The 18,922-nt window shown below is 35.6% G+C and overlaps 1 protein-coding gene across 1 annotated transcript in view; it reads left to right on the top strand.

Moving 5' to 3' along the window:
• Positions 1-18,922, top strand: part of LOC142317376 (platelet-activating factor acetylhydrolase-like) — a 144,175-nt gene that overhangs the window by 82,823 nt on the left and 42,430 nt on the right. The window contains exon 4 of the mRNA XM_075353877.1: positions 17,611-17,776. Within this exon, the coding sequence (XP_075209992.1) occupies positions 17,611-17,776 (166 nt within the window). The remainder of the gene's footprint in view (positions 1-17,610; positions 17,777-18,922) is intronic.

The raw sequence follows: 18,922 nt of genomic DNA, 5'->3' as shown, positions 1-18,922 counted from the left end.
GTTCTCACATAGTTGAAGTTCATCTTCAAATTCTGCTTGTAATCTAAGCCAAATTGAACGCACTCTTTCTGCAAAAAGTTTCATTTTAATCGATTATGAATTTTTATTTATTGAATTCATAATTACGATTACAATTTTAATAATGATAATAATTAATAATTTTTCAGATTACCGTCAAAATGTAATAACTTTGTGAAAGATTTCTAAATTTAATTTTTATTTTTAATCTTATTAACCCTTAAAGGTCATCTCGGTGCAAATTTGAACCATCAAAGAATTAAAACTCGAGTTATTTTATTACAGATAAATAAAGTATATACATATACTAAACAACCTCATTAAACAAAAAATATATTTTAAAATATAGCAAATGTCTATAAATACTTATTCGCATAGATTGTTATAAAAACTGCGCCACGCTTTTATTTAACTAAATATTTTCATTACTTTTAAAATTTAATAATTATTACATTTATTTATTTATTAGATATTTATATAATTTATTTTTTAATTTTTAGAGGGTTTTTCTAATTTGTTTCCTTTTTTTTATTAATGTTAATATTAATATTAGTTAAATTCTTTTTTAAAAAATAATTTTTTATATGTAATCAAATATATTTTTGTTATTTTTTTGTATTATTTTTTACTCTTTAGTCTTAATGAACAATAAACTTTTTACACCCAAAAAAAATATTTTTAATAATATTTATATCTGAATATTATTGTTTGTTCAATTTTGTTTGTTTATTAAGACTAAAAAGTAAAAATATTTATTTTTACACATCGAAGTTACATACGTGTACCAAATTTCAATCATTTTTATACGATAGTTCATGAGAAATTAAAATTTTCAACTAAATGCATGAATTTAGCGTAGGGGTAGTGCATGGAGTGATGGGGGTGGTTCATGTCCAAATTCTAACACCGTAGTATTGTATTGTCATCGAAGTTACATACGTGTACCAAATTTCATTGATTTTCATACGATAGATCAAAAGATATAGCAGTTACAAGATTTGATTATAACTAAATCAAGTTAAATAAAAGCTTATAAAAAATCCGAATGTTTGAATTTTTGATGCGCTACACACAAAAAGTTGATTACTTCCTTAATTCGATCGTTACTGGCGATCAAACATGGATTTCGTATTACACGCCAGAGAGAAAACGGCAGTCAAGTGAATGACGTAATCCTCAAATACCAACGACAACGATAAAGGTCAACCCACAGCCATTTGGATGCAACTGATGGTTACAGTGTTTTTGGATCGGTTTGGTATACTGCTGATCGATTTCTTGCCCCGTGGAACGAATATAAATGTAGAAGCCTACTGCGAAACTCTACGTCTGTTACGGCGCACCGTTCATAATGGGTGACGTGGGCGGTTGACCGACGGTGTCGTCCTCCGCACTATAACGCACGTCTACATGTTGCGGGTCCCAGATACGTGATTTACTGAGAACATTTGGATGGAAAATTTACGATCACTCACCATATAGTCCGGACTTATCTCCTTGTAATAACCATTTGCTTGGAAAATTGAAAGCAATTTTGAACGGTACGCGATTCGCGGGTGATTATGAACTTAAAAGTGATGTTAATCAGTGGCTAAATGGACTGTCGATAGAAGAATACGACGAGGATATATTAAAGCTGGTGTATCGCTACGATAAATGTCCTATTGTATTTGGCGATTATATGGAGAAGTAATATGAGGTAGTAGTTTAATACAAATAATAAATATTTATACAGTTTTCAGAATAGATTTGTTTAGGAATGGAATGGTATGCAAAGTTGGCAGGAGTCTATTACTCCCTACTTTATCGCAGAACCTGGACAGAGTCCCTTGCTGCTGGATCATTCTAATCGGGCTTGTTTTTAAAAGGGTTATTTTTTAATCTCGGATATAATTTTTCAAGTTTTGTCTATTATTATTTTAGTGAATTTAAGACGGAATTAATTGCATTCCAATCCGTTGTTAAACCAGCGTTATCGAACCCATTTCATGGGCCGACCGCGGAAGGCTAGGCTTATAAAGCCTGTCCTCCCGACGTAATTCCCCTTCAGACCGTCCACTGAAGTCCTTTCGGTGCTAACTCTTTAATAGGCTAGCAGGAATACGCCACAACGGGGCACTAGCTATAAGGAGGGAGCAATGCGTCCCCTTTTCCGGAGGAGTCGCAATTGCTGGGATATTTTGTCTTACTGTAAGTTTTTTTAAATTTAGACCGCGTTTTTGTTTTATGCGCGACTTACCGTGTTTGACGTCTTCAAACTATATAACTCGCGAAAACTTTTCACTCGCGACCCCGGAAACGCGTCTGACGCACTATTCCGTTTATGGCTCATGCGATATGGAGGCCCCTAAGCCTGGTTTGTCGATTTTCGGCTACCGCACCGCACCATCACAGTGGTTCGTCCAGTACGGCGTGAGGCCGCTTCCTTACAACTGTCGGAGTTGGGTCCTCTCGGCAGATGTCCCGAAGATGACTGTGTTCGGACACAGCCGCTCTCCCGAACAGTCTGCGCGCCTGCGCCACCCCCACCTCGGACACGGATTGAAATCTCGCATCAGATCGGAGAGTGGCGTTCCTGACGAACCACGGAGCTCCAAAGATCGTCCGCAACGCGATGTTTTGGACGGCCTCGATCTTCTTTTGAAGCGAGGAGCTCAACACTGCCCCCCATGCCGGGTAAGCATATGTTAAAATCGGCAGTACGTACAGCCGAAAAATGAGGAGCTTAGTTGCCAGTGGGTACGGGCTGGCACTGTTCAGCACTGGGTATAGCAGATTTGTTTACAATGAAACGGTCTTTAATTTAGAGATAACGTCTCGTATAATAATTTTTCTATATCGACGTTAAATTTATTAAATATCTGCAGTAACGGTTAAGTTTCCGCATAAGAATTATTACTAGATATACCCTGTTCGATTTACAATTTATGCCGTTCTTATCAGAAAAAAATTAGTACCGTAGTGATATCAAACGTGCTTACAGCTTCGTTTCTATAGATTGTATCACAACGCGTAGTTAAGTATAAATAAATGACACATTTACGTGATATGATTTTAAATTATATTTTAGCACGACAGACGATGGTGAACGTGATGCACGTTATTATTATTATTGTTCTGTATTCTTTCTACCGTAACATAATGTTCGAGCTCACACGCGCACGTGCGCGCGCAGATAATTCTGACTAGTGTTCTTATAAACAAAGTAATGTGATCACATTATATTGAATTTCTATCACCTCATGGTTTACGTAATTTTGAAGAAATTTAAGAAAAAGACAAGTTGAGTTACTACCAAGGTTTTTACAAAAAATAAGTTTTGTAATTTTATAATCGGCATAATTCTGTATATCTAGTGCCAACTGCATATAAGTTAACTGCTATAAACGCTCTGTGCAATCCTATAACGATTTCACCTGACACCGGTTCTCTTACACAATCGTTACCGGTAAAATAGTCTCTCTCTGTCTCTCTTGACCTAAAGTTTTGTTATATTATTTCATAAATTTATCCCAGCGTTGTTAATAATTAAATTGTAGTTAATGCGTGCGTGCGTTAAAATCGGTACGTTTTGTTTAATAGAAGGCGTTGTCTATAATAAGCGTGTTATATAAACTTGACGAATCACTTGCGTGTTAGTGTCTTTTTCCAAAAACATCTGTGTAATAATTTAATTACATCATTAAAAATGACAATCTTTCGCTATGTAAAACGAACAAAAAGCCACTTCCGGATTTTAATAAATGTAAAACTTCATTGAATTTTTATATATATATATATATATATACACGAGATGCGACACTAAAGTAATGCGACTGATTTTTCTTTGTAAGATGTGGCAACCCTGCAGCTTGCGTAGGCACACCATCTTTGACCTTGGTCTATAAGCTACTTCTAGTCCAAGCGCCACATTGATGCAACTGCTCAGTCGTGAGTTGTGCTGTAATAAGTGAACACTTTTGGTAAGCTTCAGAAGGATTTTGGAGAGGAGGTTATGGCAAGAGCTCAAGTTTTTCGGTGGCGTAAAATTTTTAGCGAAGGCAGAACGAATGTTGAAGATGAAGACCGCAGTGGACGACCATCAACCTCACGGACAGATGTCAACTTGACCAGGATTCGTGAAATCGTACGATCTGATCGAAGATTATCCGTGAAAATGATTGCAGATGAACTCAATATCGATCGAGAAACGGTTCGTCTAATATTAACTGAAGATCTTGGTATGAGAAAGATTTGTGCAAAACTGGTCCCCAAAAATCTCACACAACAACAGCGAGAAACACGGAAAAATGTGGCAGCCGACCTGTCAGAGCAAACGGAAATCAATCTAGATTTGTTGAGCCGTGTTATCACCGGTGATGAAGGTTGGTTTTTTCAATACGATCAAGAGAAAAAACGCCAAAGTTCGCAATGGTGCTCAAAGGGATCACCCAGACCAAAAAAAGCTCGCATGTCAAAGTCAAAAGTGAAATGCACGCTTGTGTGCTTCTTCGATTTCAAGGGAATTGTTCATAAAGAGCGGGTGCCTCCTGGACAAACAGTTAACCGATATTTCTACAAAGAAATTTTAGAAAGACTTCGTAAACGAGTTCTTCGTGTCCGTGCCAACATTGCTGATAATTGGATTCTGCATCACGATAATGCGCCATCCCATACTGCTCTGTCATTACAGCAATTTTTAATCTCAAAACAAATTTCAGTACTACCACAGCCACCTTATTCACCAGATATCGTTCCGTGCGACTTTTTTCTATTTCCAAGAGTCAAAATGGCGGTCAAGGGACACTATTTTCAAACAACACAAGATGTCCAAAAAGCTGTGACGGGGGTCTTGGAGGATATTACAGAAGATGAGTTCCAGAAATGTTACCATCAATGGCAGAAGCGCTGGAATAAGTGTGTGCAATCAACGGGGAACTACTTTGAAGGAGACAACAATAAACATGACTAAAACGGTAAGCAACATTTTTTTTCACATCAGTCTCATTACTTTATTGTCGCACCTCGTATATATATATTCACCGCTTATAAATATATATATATATATATATATATATATATATATATATATATATATATAAGTCGATTTCCGTTTTCTTTTTATTGGTGTCAAATTGTAAATATCGCGAAGTTGCTTAACTTTCCTGGTAGATTACGATATATATATATATATATATATATATATACATACACATTGGCAACTCGCGTATACGCACTGTGGCGCTGCAGCACCCCCTTATTTCCACTTGATGTTATTGATAACATTTAATATAATGAGTCCTTTTCTCTTTTAACTATTTATTTAGTACAATATCTAATCCTTAACCTTAATATCAGTAGTCATCCCCCAGTTTATGAGAAAGATACAGAAATCTTTGTACGGAACTGTGCGCTTCACAGTTCCAGCGGCGTGGTGTTTGGCTGTTGTGCGTATGCGCACGAATGGGAAAGAGAGCACTGTCGTTCCTGCAGTGCCGACCCTGGAATGGTGGTGGAAGGTAGTTTTTTTTTTACTCCGCGTGTGTACGGAACGTTCCTTGTTCGTTCCCATTTCTAGTTTAGCCGGTGGAAGGAATATGAAAGCGGTTTAATTGTTTTTTTGGTATTGATCAAAAGATGGTGGACAAGTAAGGGTTCTTTGATCGCCAAATCTGTCAAAAAATGCGCTGGAAGGGCGAAAGAGAAGATAATTAGTAAAAACTAATTATGTATTTGTTTCTGTGCGCATAGAAATTTAAATTAAGCACCGTTGGATTATAGTGATTTTAAGCTGACAGTTTATTAAGTTATTATCTAATAATATATCTGTATTGTCATTTTATTATTTATTCGATTAAATCGTATACGGTTTTTAAGCAAAATGAGTTTAAAAACCGTGTACCGTATTCTTGAATTGATGAAGTGTAGAATTAGATTATTATCCTATTTCCAGCTACTCCTATATAATTATAACTAGATTTATAATTACAGCTATATTTATATAAAAAGCCCTCCCTGTTTCGAAAAAACAAAATATCGCTATAACTTTCTTATTAAGTAAAATATCGAATTCGTTTAAAGTTCCTACTATTCTTTGGATAAGGGCCTAAAATTTATATAAGTAAAGTTTTTGGATATCACCAACCATTTTCTCAGGGGTCGAAAAAATGGGGTTTGGAAGTCGGTTTTGTTGTTAATAAAAGTCGACATTTAAAAAATTTTTTTTTTTTCTGTTGACATTATTAACATCCACCTTCTTACAATTAAATTCTCTATAACGTATGTTTAAAAAATGTATGATTTATTGCCAATTTAATAACGTTATTGTACGTCAAACGTAAAAAAATGTGTTTTTTGACCCATTTTTGGCGTTTTGCATGGGATATCTTAGAAATTAAGAAAGATACAGTTCTGGGACCTATTTTATCGATTTCCCAGCTCAAAATGCATAAGAAACAATTGAATTTGCCCCTTAATTGACCTTCCCAAAATTTCAGAAAGCCTTAATTTACCCGTAGGAACTGAAACTCGAGCGAAATCTTTCACCTTGTATAACTCGCTAACGAAGCGTTTTCGGACCTATGTTTATATGAACTTTTTTCTTATTTTTAGCCTCTAAAATGAGTTGTCAAAGTATTTCCCTATCCTCCTGAATCACTCTGTATAATAATACGTTATGGATATTTGATTTAAGGATATTGATATTTGTTAATTTCGTTTTTTTTTTTTTTTTTTTTTTTTTTTGGTTTCTGACTTACCTGCGACAAAGTGTATGTCTTGAGAAACAAAAAAATTATTTCTTTAAGTAATAGTATAATGTAGATTTGCATAAAGAAAGTGTTGTTTGCTGACCTCAATTGCTTTTTCACTTTTTATTATTATTATTATTTAATAATGTTATTTATTTATATATCTACTTTCTTATCTTGACCAGTCGTATTCGAGTGAACGGATATGGTTGTTTAAACTGTTTCTTAACGATTAATTAATGAGGATTTGCGGTGAACGGGAAAGTTTTATGATTTACTGCTGTAATATTGAATTATTTGTAGAGGGTTATCTATTATAATATGTTAAATGAAAGTTAAACGGTTAAAGATTTTATTTTATTTTTGAGGTAAAAATAAATTATTATAATAAATACATAATGTAAAGTAAAATATATAATAATTAAAATAAATTATTGTTATTTTACATAAATAATGCTAATGTTTTTATTAGAGATTTTATTGAAAAAAAATCTGATGTGTACACCACATGATTTCTTTGTATACCTGTTACATTACATATTCATATTTTTACTTCTATGTACGAAATAAAGGAAGTATTGTGATCGTGAAAAATGTCATATTTCAACGGAAATATCCATTTTGACCATCCCTGTATCCACTTTGACTAGTTTCGGCGAGACGTCTGTACGTATTTATCTCGCATAATTCAAAAACGATTAGCCGTAAGATGTTGAAATTTTGAATTTAGGACTTATAACATCTAGTTGTCCACCTTCTATTTTGATTTGCAATCGACTGAACCAGAAAAGTAAAAAAATTCAAAAAAAATTTGGATTTTGGACTTTTTCTTAACCGCAATAATAAGCCCTCATTGCAACCTTTCAACGATATATCATAAGTGGTACTTATTTTCATCGGTTGCACAGTTACACCCAAATAAAACTTTAATTAATGAAATATTTGCATCGTACAAAGGGGAAGGCACATCGGATTGAATCTGACTTCACCTCCTTTTTTTACCTTTTTTTGTATTGCTTATCAAGAGCACAAGTTTTCCACCGGCACAAATCATTTTTGGAAGGCCGAGAACACGTTGAAGATCAATCTCGTTCAGGGAGACCTTCGACTTCAAAATCTGAAGAAAACGTTGAGCGTGTGAGGGTTCTTGTGAGATCAGACCGTCGTTTAACAATAAGAATGATGAGTGAACAGTTAAATTTAAACGCTTTCAACGTAAATCAAATTTTGACAGACGATTTGGACATGCGAAAGGTTTGTGCGAAATCGGTGCTGAAAAACCTCACAACGGAACAGAAGGACAATCGAAGGAACGTGTGCGTTGATCTTGAATTGATTGACAACGACCAAGAATTCTTCAATCGTGTGATCACAAGTGATGAATCGTGGATATTTGAGTACGATCCTGAAACAAAGCGACAAAGCGAAAAGCGGCACACTCCGTCATCTCCTCGACCGAAAACATGTCGAATGAGCAAATCAAAGATCAAAACCGTGCCGATTTGCTTTTTTGACAGCAGGGCTATCTTACCTAAAGAATTTGTTCCTTCAGGACAAACTGTCAACCAAGTGTTTTAAAAAGGTGTCCTTAATGGTTAAGGAAAAGAGTGATTCGCGTGAGACCAGACATTGCAAACAAGCGGATGCTTCATCATTACAATGCCTCGTGTCACACGGCCGTTTCCATCATGGAATTTTTAACCTGAAAACGCATTTCTACGGTTCTTCAACCCCTCTATTCACCTGATTTGAGTCATTGTGACTTTTTCCTTTTCCCGAAATTGAAACGTGTCTTAAAAGGACGTCATTGTGGAACTCTGAAGAACATCTCGATTCCCCCCCGAGGGGAGAAGATCCCTGCCTCGTAGCGTGTCAGGTCGCTACACCACCCCCTCCGTTCCTAGCCAGCAGTGGCTTTAACGAAGGACATCTTCTTGCCCTCAAACTGTAACACATTCCACAATGTACAGCCCGGCCACGGGGAGATGCCACCGATGCAGATGCCCCGAGGGACATCTACATCGGTAATTCGTCATGAGATAGTATGAGCTCCGTCTTCCGAAGAAGACGGCTGACACCTAACGCTACCACGTTGCCCTCAAGAACTAAGTAAAAGCCTAAGAAAACCGCGGAGAAGAAGACCCCGCGCCTACCACAATCAGCTAATTTATTCCACACCGCAAATGCCTCAAGTACGCCACGACTGCGTATCTATCAGCGAAAATTAATTCGGTAACCGCAACGGATCGTAAGAATTTAAGCGATTGGAGGACAGCCGCTAGATAAACAATAAACCAAGTCCCAGAGGTCCTAAAGTTTGGTCTGTCGGGAGCTGAGTATAACCTCTAATCTCCCACTGCAGCTCCGGTAAGGAGGGCCACTCGGAATACTAATCCTCTCGGAATATATCGGTCGATCGCAACCAATTTAACCCAATAACCCCATTAGGTGTGCACTCCAATTCGACAAATCGCCATGCTAAAGTTAATAATCGTGCACGGGGAGCGAACCCCCCGGACACAACCTCCATTAATACTATTCTGACCGAGGCCGGTGCCAAAGCGCCTACCTCCGGCCAGTTAACTGCCTGGGCGGTGCCCTAGCCACCCGGAAGTCCTACGGGACAAGGCCCCGCAAGCGCCAACACAGTACGAGAAGCCAAGACTAGTCAGTTATTACAGCAGCGTAAGCTGTTAGGATACCTACACTCTGCCAGGCCGACACCATCAAAGAAATTACCACTGACCAGACAAGTCTGGGACTTAAAAGCCTACCGCCAAATCCACCCATTTCCAATGCAGAATCCGCTCTGCAAGCAGAGCAACACAAACAGAAACCCGCGGTCGAGAAAGAACTGCCAAAGAAGCGATTTGGCTTCGCAGTAAAAATAAAAATACAGCCTTCCGCATCAGAAAATGAGGTGGATCATTTTTAAAAGCAACTTAACGACCTGGCAGATCGCCCAACTAAATGAGCGGTGTTGAAAAACAACCCCGAGACTCCAACAACAACTATCCTAACTGTGTGCAAACACAATGCCAAAAAGAAGGATACTAACTATCCATGGAATTGAAATACAATTCTACCGTAAGTAACAGCCACAGTCACTCTGAAGAATATTCAAAAGACTGTGACCAACTACTTAAAAGCCCTACCGGTTGAAGCCTTCCAGCGCTGCTACCAGGAGTGGGAACAACGACTCCGCCGGTATATAGCTGCCCGAGGGAAGTAATTTGAAGGGGATAATATTGTTGTTTGAAAAAAATAAAAACTTTGATATGTAAAAAATCAGTCTACTTTTCTCACACACTTCGTATATTTAAAAGTTAAAATTTCTTTTGAATTGTCTAAAAAATTATTACTTTTTGCAAAACAACACGTGATGTACGAACGAATGATTTTCTAAGTTGATGAAACAGAGCTCAGTATTTACTCTTTAAGTCTATGACTCGATCACGATGGCTAATAAATGTCGGTTTCCTGCGAGATTTATCGCAGAAAAAATATATTGAATCGGTTATTATAGAGATGGCTACATTGAACAATAAATAACGCGAATTTACCGGATAGGATAGCGTCCTCAACATTAAAAACATAGTCGAATTATATGATAAATATTTGATTTTATTTATGTTAAAATTCCGCTGACGATTGGGATCCATATTTGTTATTTATTAACGCGGCGGTTTCTTTTTCGTTCGAGAATTGCATCGCTCGATAATTGTGGCTGGTATGAGTAGCGTCTCGTAGTGCAACTAATTCGTGAAGTTATTGTCGCGTTCGATATAAATTTTGCGAATCTATTCAAATTTCGAGAGAGGATGTAGACTGTGCTTCTTTGTTGTTGGTGGTGAGTGACCGTCGGATGTGTGTGCGAGAGTCCGAGGTAGATACTGGTCGGAAAATCAGGTTTATTTTTGCAGGTACTGCTGTCGGTTTACAGCGACATGAATACCTTTTCGTCTCACGGTCTCTTCAAGTCATTCCTAGCTGCACGTGTAACTAAATTTATAAAAGTAGATGCAAAAAAATTACAATGAAATTGTAAACCGTACGGTAAGAGTCTCGCAGATATTATTTCTTCGGCCGGCTTCCGTGGCGCGAATCGTAAGAGTTTCGGCTATTCATCCGGAGGTCCCGGGTTCGAATCTCGGTCAGGCATATGGCGTTTTAAGACACGCTACAAATCGTTCATCTCATCCTCTGAAGCAATACCTATCGATGATTCCGGAGGTTAAACAAAAATAAAAAAATATATTATTTCTTCTGCTCAAAAAATTAATAAAATTATACTGATATCAAAAAAGGTAAGACAGTACATTTCTATTATCAAAATCTATTATTAATTTGCGATATTTATTATTTATTAATTTATTAATTTGCGAAGTCCTACGCAAGAACTATCGCATGAAAATAAACAAGAACAAAACAAAAGTAATGAAATGTAGTAGAAATAACAAAGATGGACCGCTGAATGTGAAAATAGGAGGAGAAAAGATTATGGAGGTAGAAGAATTTTGTTATTTGGGAAGTAGAATTACTAAAGATGGACGAAGCAGGAGCGATATAAAATGCCGAATAGCACAAGCTAAACGAGCCTTCAGTAAGAAATATAATTTGTTTACATCAAAAATTAATTTAAATGTCAGGAAAAGATTTTTGAAAGTGTATGTTTGGAGTGTTGCTTTATATGGAAGTGAAACTTGGACAATCGCAGTATCTGAGAAGAAAAGGTTAGAAGTTTTTGAAATGCGGTGCTATAGGAGAATGTTAAAAATCAGATGGGTGGATAAAGTGACAAATGAGGAGGTATTGCGGCAAATAGATGAAGAAAGTAGCATTTGGAAAAATATAGTTAAAAGAAGAGACAGACTTATAGGCCACATACTAAGGCATCCTGGAATAGTCGCTTTAATATTGGAAGGACAGGTAGAAGAAAAAATTGTGTAGGCAGGCCACGTTTGGAATATGTAAAACAAATTGTTAGTGATGTAGGATGTAGAGGGTATACTGAAATGAAACGACTAGCACTAGATAGGGAATCTTGGAGAGCTGCATCAAACCAGTCAAATGACTGAAGACAAAAAAAAAAAAAATTATTAATTTAGAATTTTATTTAAAAAAAATACACGTTAAATATATGTAATAAACAATAGATAATAAACAACATTTAAGCGTTCCATATAATAAGCAAACAAAAAAGAAAAAATTTGTTACAAAATTCTTATCTGCCCGATTTCGTTTATTAAACAACGAATAATCATAAGAATTGTATTATTTCTGTAAATGTGATATTTACAGGGTCCGGCATATAAATCTGAGATTTTGTAGTAATTGTTATGTTGGCACCACTGTCAATGAGAAGGCGGGAGTGTTGTACATCGACAGTTCTATTCGTGCTATTTCAGTAGCCAGTATGACGTGGTCGGGTGAACAACAAGCGTTTGTGATCGAAGCCTATTTTAAAAATAACGACTCGGTTATTGTAACACAGAGTTTATTTCGCAGACATTTCAATTTAAATCGACACGCGTCTGTTCCTAGTAGGAATACGATATTGTAGGTGAAGAAGTTTAGGAACCCATCGTCTGCTTTAAAAATGAAACCGACAGGACGAAAACGGACTGTGAGAACGCCTGAAAACATTAACGCCGTAAGGTTACCTGTTACGCGGTCTCCACGACGTTCAGCAGCGAGATATGCTGCTGCGCTAAACATTTCTGATCGAAGTGTACGACAAATTCTTCATGCCGACGTGAAATTCCATCCGTATAAGATGATGCTAGCGCAGCAACTTAATGCAAATGATCGGGCGTCTCGCAAAGCAGCTTGTTAGGTCATCCTCGAAAATGTCCACTAAGATGCCGTTATTCTTTTAAGTGACGAGGCGAATTTTTATCTGTCAGGATTTGTGAATAAACAAAATTACTGTTATCGGGATTCGCATAGTCCACGGAAAATTCTTGAAAAACCACTTCACAGTCGATATGGTACAATGCGGTGTGCGGTTTCAATGTTCGGTATAATCGGCCCGTATTTTTTTGAGGAGTTAAATCGCAGAGTAACAGTAACATCTCATCGATACGTAAACATGACGAATGAATTTCTGCGACCGAAACCGAATGAATTTCAAGGACGTGAAATTTGGTTTCAACAGAACGGTTCCACCGCCCGTACGGCGAGAATCGCAGTGGATGTTCTGCGAGAAACCTTTACTGGACGTTTGATTTCCCGATTTGGCGACATTCCTTGGCCGGCGTATTCACCTGATCTGGCTGTTTGTGATTTTTTTCTGCGGAGGGTATCTCAAACATAAAATCTTCAGTAGTCGACCACAGTCAATTGTAGAACTCAAGGAGGCCGTTCAACGAGAAATTGAAGCGGTTCCACAAGTGATGATTGAGCGAGCTATGTTAAATTTTAGAATGACGTTAAGCGAGTGTGTGACGAGTAATGGAAAACATTTGGACGACATAATATTCATCTACAAAAAAAATTTCGAAGTAATTCACTATAAATTGCAAAAACTGATCTTTAATTTGATATATTAAATGTTTTAATAGTACGAAACACAGTTTAATTATTATCTCTAAAAAATCGTCAGATTTATATGCCGGACCCTGTATTATATATAAATGAAATCAGGCTGGTGAGTTTTGTAACAAATTTTTCTATTTTTTGCTTGTTATATGGAACGCTTAAACATTGTTTATTATTAATTGGCTGTTAATATATTTAACTTGTACTTTTTAAAAATAAAATTCTAAATTAATAACAGATTTTAATAATAGAAATGCAGTCTCTTAACTGTTTTTGATATCTGGGTATCGTTTTGTAAAAAAATTAAAAAAAACAGTTTATTTATATTACAGAAATTTTTGTTTTTGAGCGGAAGAAATTGTATCTGCGAGACTCTTACCGTACAGTTTACAGTTTCATTATAATTTTTTTTCATATCCCTGCGTTTTGTTAGATTATTCTTTTATTTTTTATTTATTTTTTTTTTTATGAATTACTACTGATTGTTATCATATGGATTTATTATTAAAATCTATTGCCTTTGTAGAACTAACAAATATGCATTTTTTTAATTTCTCAGCCTATTTTTTTTTTTTTGTTGATAGTCATATCTAATCTGTCTTTGCATATCTGTCTTTGTTGTTGTTTTCCTTTTGGCATTTATAGAACTACAAAAGGCATTCGATAACGTAGACTGGAATAAAATGTTCAGCATTTAAAAAAAATTAAGAGTTCAAATACAGAAATAGAAGAACGATTGCTAACATTTACAGGAACCAAACAGCAACAGTAATAATTGAAGAACATAAGAAAGAAGCCGTAATAAGAAAGGGAGTCCGACAAGGAATGTTCCCTATCTCTATCTTTACATAGAACTAGCAGTTAATGATGTTAAAGAACAATTTAGATTCGGAGTAACAGTACAAGGTGAAAAGATAAAGATGCTACGATTTGCTGATGATATAGTAATTCTAGACGAGAGTAAAAAGGATTTAGAAGAAACAATGAACGGCATAGATGAAGTCCTACGCAAGAACTATCGCATGAAAATAAACAAGAACAAAACAAAAGTAATGAAATGTAGTAGAAATAACAAAGATGGACCACTGAATGTGAAAATATGAGGAGAAAAGATTATGGAGGTAGAAGAATTCTGTTATTTGGGAAGTAGAATTACTAAAGATGGACGAAACAGGAGCGATATAAAATGCCGAATACCACAGGCGAAACGAGCCTTCAGTCAGAAATGTAATTTGTTTACACCAAAAATTAATTTAAATGTCAGGAAAAGATTTTTGAAAGTATATATTTGGAGTCTCGCTTTATATGGAAGTGAGACTTGAACGATCGGAGTATATGAGAAGAAAAGATTAGAAGCTTTTGAAATGCGGTGCTATAGGAGAATGTTAAAAGTCACACGGGTGGATAAAGTGACAAATGAAGAGGTATTGCGGCAAATAGATGAAGAAAGAAGCGTTTGGAAAAATATAGTTAAAAGAAGAGAGGCCACATATTAAGGCATCCTAGAATAGTCGCTTTAATACTAGAGGGACAGATAGAAGAAAAAGATTATGCAGGCAGGCAATGTTTGGAATATGTAAAACAAATTGTTAGGGATGTAGGATGGAGGTGGTATACCGAAATGAAACGACTAGCACTAGATAGGGAATCTTGGAGAGCTGCATCAAACCAGTCAAATAACTGAAGACAAAAAAAAGAAGTCATATCATTGACTTCATACCGTACTTTTCCTTTTTTAATAAAACTAGTATAATGAATGACCTTTCCGAATCTATGATTTGTGATGTAATATTGCACTTATTACTTCGTAAGTGTAACCCTCGATTTTTATCCTATTCATGGACACACTTTTTGAATTATTATTAAATGAACTTTTTTTATTTCTCCATCGATTAGTTTAAATAGTTCTAATTGTAGAATAAAGATTTTCCCGATCGAATTTATTTCTGTTTTATGTAACAAATCTTTGTCGCCACATTTGCAAAAATTTCCCACTGTTTGTATTTTATTAGCAGCTATAATTTGTTGTAAACTAATACTTTTATTTTTTTGTTAATGAAGTGATGGGAATTAAAAAATTGTTTCATCTTCAGTACTTTCATCATTTTCATAAGAACATTTACTATTAAAACAAATTGTAGTATATTTTCTTTTAAATTGTATTATTTCATGTACATTATAAAGTTTTTGTACGCTACTTAGTACTATCAAGTAGTGCTACCTAGCGGCGCGATTCGTAAACCCATCTTTTTGAGGAAAAAGTGACACATTTGAGTCCCGCGGTTCATAAGATGGAAGAGAAAAATATTGTGTAATAAAATTCGAGGAATTTTTTTAAAGTATTTTTTATTACTATCTAATTGAACTGAAATATAATGTTTTCATGCTTATTTTTTAATTTTTTTTTCTATTTTAATTTCACTTTTATATGAGGTCATGTTTAGAAGTGTAAACGTAGTTCATTGACTTCGCCATGTCGTCTACTTCTGCGGGCTCTTACCGGCAAAGTTCTTTCATGAACTTACCATGTTTTGATGAACTTACCAGAAATTTCTCCGTTATTCTTCGACTCATGTTTTTCAGTAGTTTTGTAAAAAACTTAAATCATTATTTATTAATTAATAATATTTTTGTCAATATTATAAATATATTATTTTTAATATTTATTATTAAAAATATTTTTATTTATCCTTACTAATATTATAAATGTGAATGTGAGTTTGTTTGTTTGTTACGCTTTCACGCAGAAGCTACTCAACCGATCATCATGAAACTTCGTACACATATTCTCAAAGGTATTGCGAAGGACATAGGACGCTTTTTAGTAAAAAAAAAAAAAACAATGTAATTTCGGGAGGGTAAAAAATTTATATCGGTAGGTATGATCGTCCGACAAAAAATTTGACCAAATTCAACGCCATCTGGCGTTCCAGTAAGTAAATGAAATAAAGTGCCGATCCAACACTGTAATACCGACGGTCAAGTCACTATTCAATTGAGTATAGTGCTTCTACTGTTTCGAATCCTTTTATATTTATTGTTATTCCTCTGTCACTTCTAAGCAATACTAAAACTTTTCCAGTTTTTGAGGTTAGGTGCCTCTTTATTGTTTTACTTGTAACGCTATTTTCAGTTTTTAGTCTTTTTTTTCTAAAATGCCTCGGAAACGCAAATCTAACCCGTCCAGGGATCTATCAGGGGCCCGGGCGGCAAAAGTTGCTCCAACTCAAGAATCTTCCGCTCACGCAGAACTAAGACGGCGACAATGTGCTTTGAGGGCTGGTGAAACAACTTCTCAGAGACAAGAAAGGTTAGATGAGCAAGCTGAACGCCAAGCTACCTTAAGAGCAGCTGAAACGCCGATTCAAACACAAATTCGTTTAGAAAGACAAGCTGAACAGCAGGCAGCTATAAGAGCGAGAGAAACTCCAGAACAGTCGCAGGCGAGAAGAATCGTTCATACAGAAATGCAAATCGCGCGCCGTCGAAATTTCATCCGTAATAATTGGTCTGTATTTAATAATTCTGGATTTCAGTATCATGCTTCACTTGAATACCATAAGCGTTCTTTAATCGGTATTGGCTCAACGAATAGAAAATGTCAGCATTGTGATGCTTTGGAAAGATGAAACTGCTGGAACATTTCCATGCGGAAAGTTTCGCATCCTTTACTTGGTGAACCGGAGGAGCCTTTGAAAACTATATATTTAAGTGTTACAGATGAGTCGAAGCAATTTTTACGTAAAATCAGAAAGTATAACTCTTGCTTCCAAATGACATCCTTTGGAGTAGATAAAGTGATAAGAATGCCCGGATTTTCATCAACTTTTACTGTACGAAGACAGATATATTATCAAATTGGATCACTTTTTTCCGGCAGATAATGAACAGCATAAATTTTTTCAGGTGTATTTTACGGTTGATGAAGAAAATGAAGATTATATTTTGAAAATTACATTCATCTACAAGATGCGATTAGCGTAGATGGTAATATTAGACCTAACGGCAAGATGGTTATTCTGCCTTCTACTTTTGTGAACAGTCCCCGTTATCTGCATGAATACACTCAAGACGCTTTCGCTTATGTACGAACTTACGGCAGGCCTGATCTCTTTGTAACGTTTACCTGTAATCCTTCGTGACAGGATGTAACTAAAGAGCTAATGCCCGGGCAAAAAGCCACTGATCGACATGGCATAGTTGCTCGCGTATTTCGTTTAAAGGTTTACTGCGAGCGAAGCCGCGGTTAAATCTAGTTTATTATAAATAGAAAATATTTTTTATTTATTTTTAATATTATTATTTTTTTATATTTTTTTTTTAGGTGATGTATATGTACCAGCCGTGTGGGAAGGAGAACCAAAAAAAGGGAGTGGCAAAATGCCAGTCATTGTATTTTCACATGGTTTTGGAGCCTGTCGATTTTTATGTTCAACAACTTTAATAGAATTGGCTTCAAGGGGTTTTTTAATCGCCTCTGTTGAACATAGGTTAGTATTTTTTTTTTTTTTTAGTTTAAATTAAAAGAGGTCGGAAATTAAACAAAAATGGATTGCAAAATATTTAAAAACTATACTTGTTCGTTGTTTTTTATATAGATCTATAATACGCAATCACATTGAAGTACTTTTGCACCAAGGTGATTAAAAAGCGATCTGTAGTTAGTCAGTTTGTCGTTATAGTTAGTCAGATAGTTGGTAGATAGCGCCATAAGTACCATAATAAAATTATAAGTACAGTGAAACTTCTACAAAACGGAACCTCTAAAAAAACGGAAACCGCCTCAAAACGTACGGTTTCTCAAGTCCTTATAGAATTTAATCTCTTCAATACGGAAACCTATGCAATACAGAAACGGAAAGGAAACATAGATTTTACCTTTAATTTTACGTATTAATCTTGTTCCATAAGACGGAAAGGAAATTAAAAAAAAAGATTGTACATTCCTACGATTGCAAATTATAAATCGACTAGAGATTATTATTATTGTTGTTATAATACAGTATTGTAACTGTTTATCTAATTATACGCCGTCACATTCTTGATTCCAAACTTGGCTCAAATTTCAAACAAGGAGAGAGTACAGAAAACAAAATTTAACAGTTTCGGAAAAGTATTGGGTATGGTCACACAGCTGGAAGAATTCTCGATTCGTATAAACAGCAGTGATTTACGACAGAATATGTTAACCGGTAGAATATATTACTGAAAACGTAAGTTCTTTCCACTTTTGCGTTCCGTTCAAGTACATTATGAAGTTTTTGTACGTTACCTAGTATTATCAAGTACTGCTACCTAGCGGCGCGATTCGTAAACTTACCGTTTGAGGAAAAAGTGAGATATTCGAGTCCCGTCGTTCATAAAATGGAAGAAAAAAACATTACCTAACAAAATTCGAGGTATTTTTTGAAAGTATTCTTTACTACGAATCTAATTGAACTGAAATATAATGTTTTAATGCTTATTTTTTTAATTTTTCCCCATTTTCATTTCCCTATTAGGTTAGGTCATGTTTAGAACTGTAAAAATAGTTCGTTGAATTCGCCGTGCTGTTCAGTTCTACGGACTCTTACCGGCGAAGTTCTAACGAACTTCGTGGTAGTGTCATTTATACAACATGTTAAATTACTTTTTCA

The sequence above is a fragment of the Lycorma delicatula genome, chromosome 1, assembly GCF_047948215.1.
Source record: "Lycorma delicatula isolate Av1 chromosome 1, ASM4794821v1, whole genome shotgun sequence".
NCBI classification, from domain to species: Eukaryota; Metazoa; Arthropoda; class Insecta; order Hemiptera; family Fulgoridae; genus Lycorma; species Lycorma delicatula.
The sequence above is the reverse complement of the archived record's forward strand: the minus strand, read 5'-3'. Positions and strand labels throughout refer to the sequence as shown.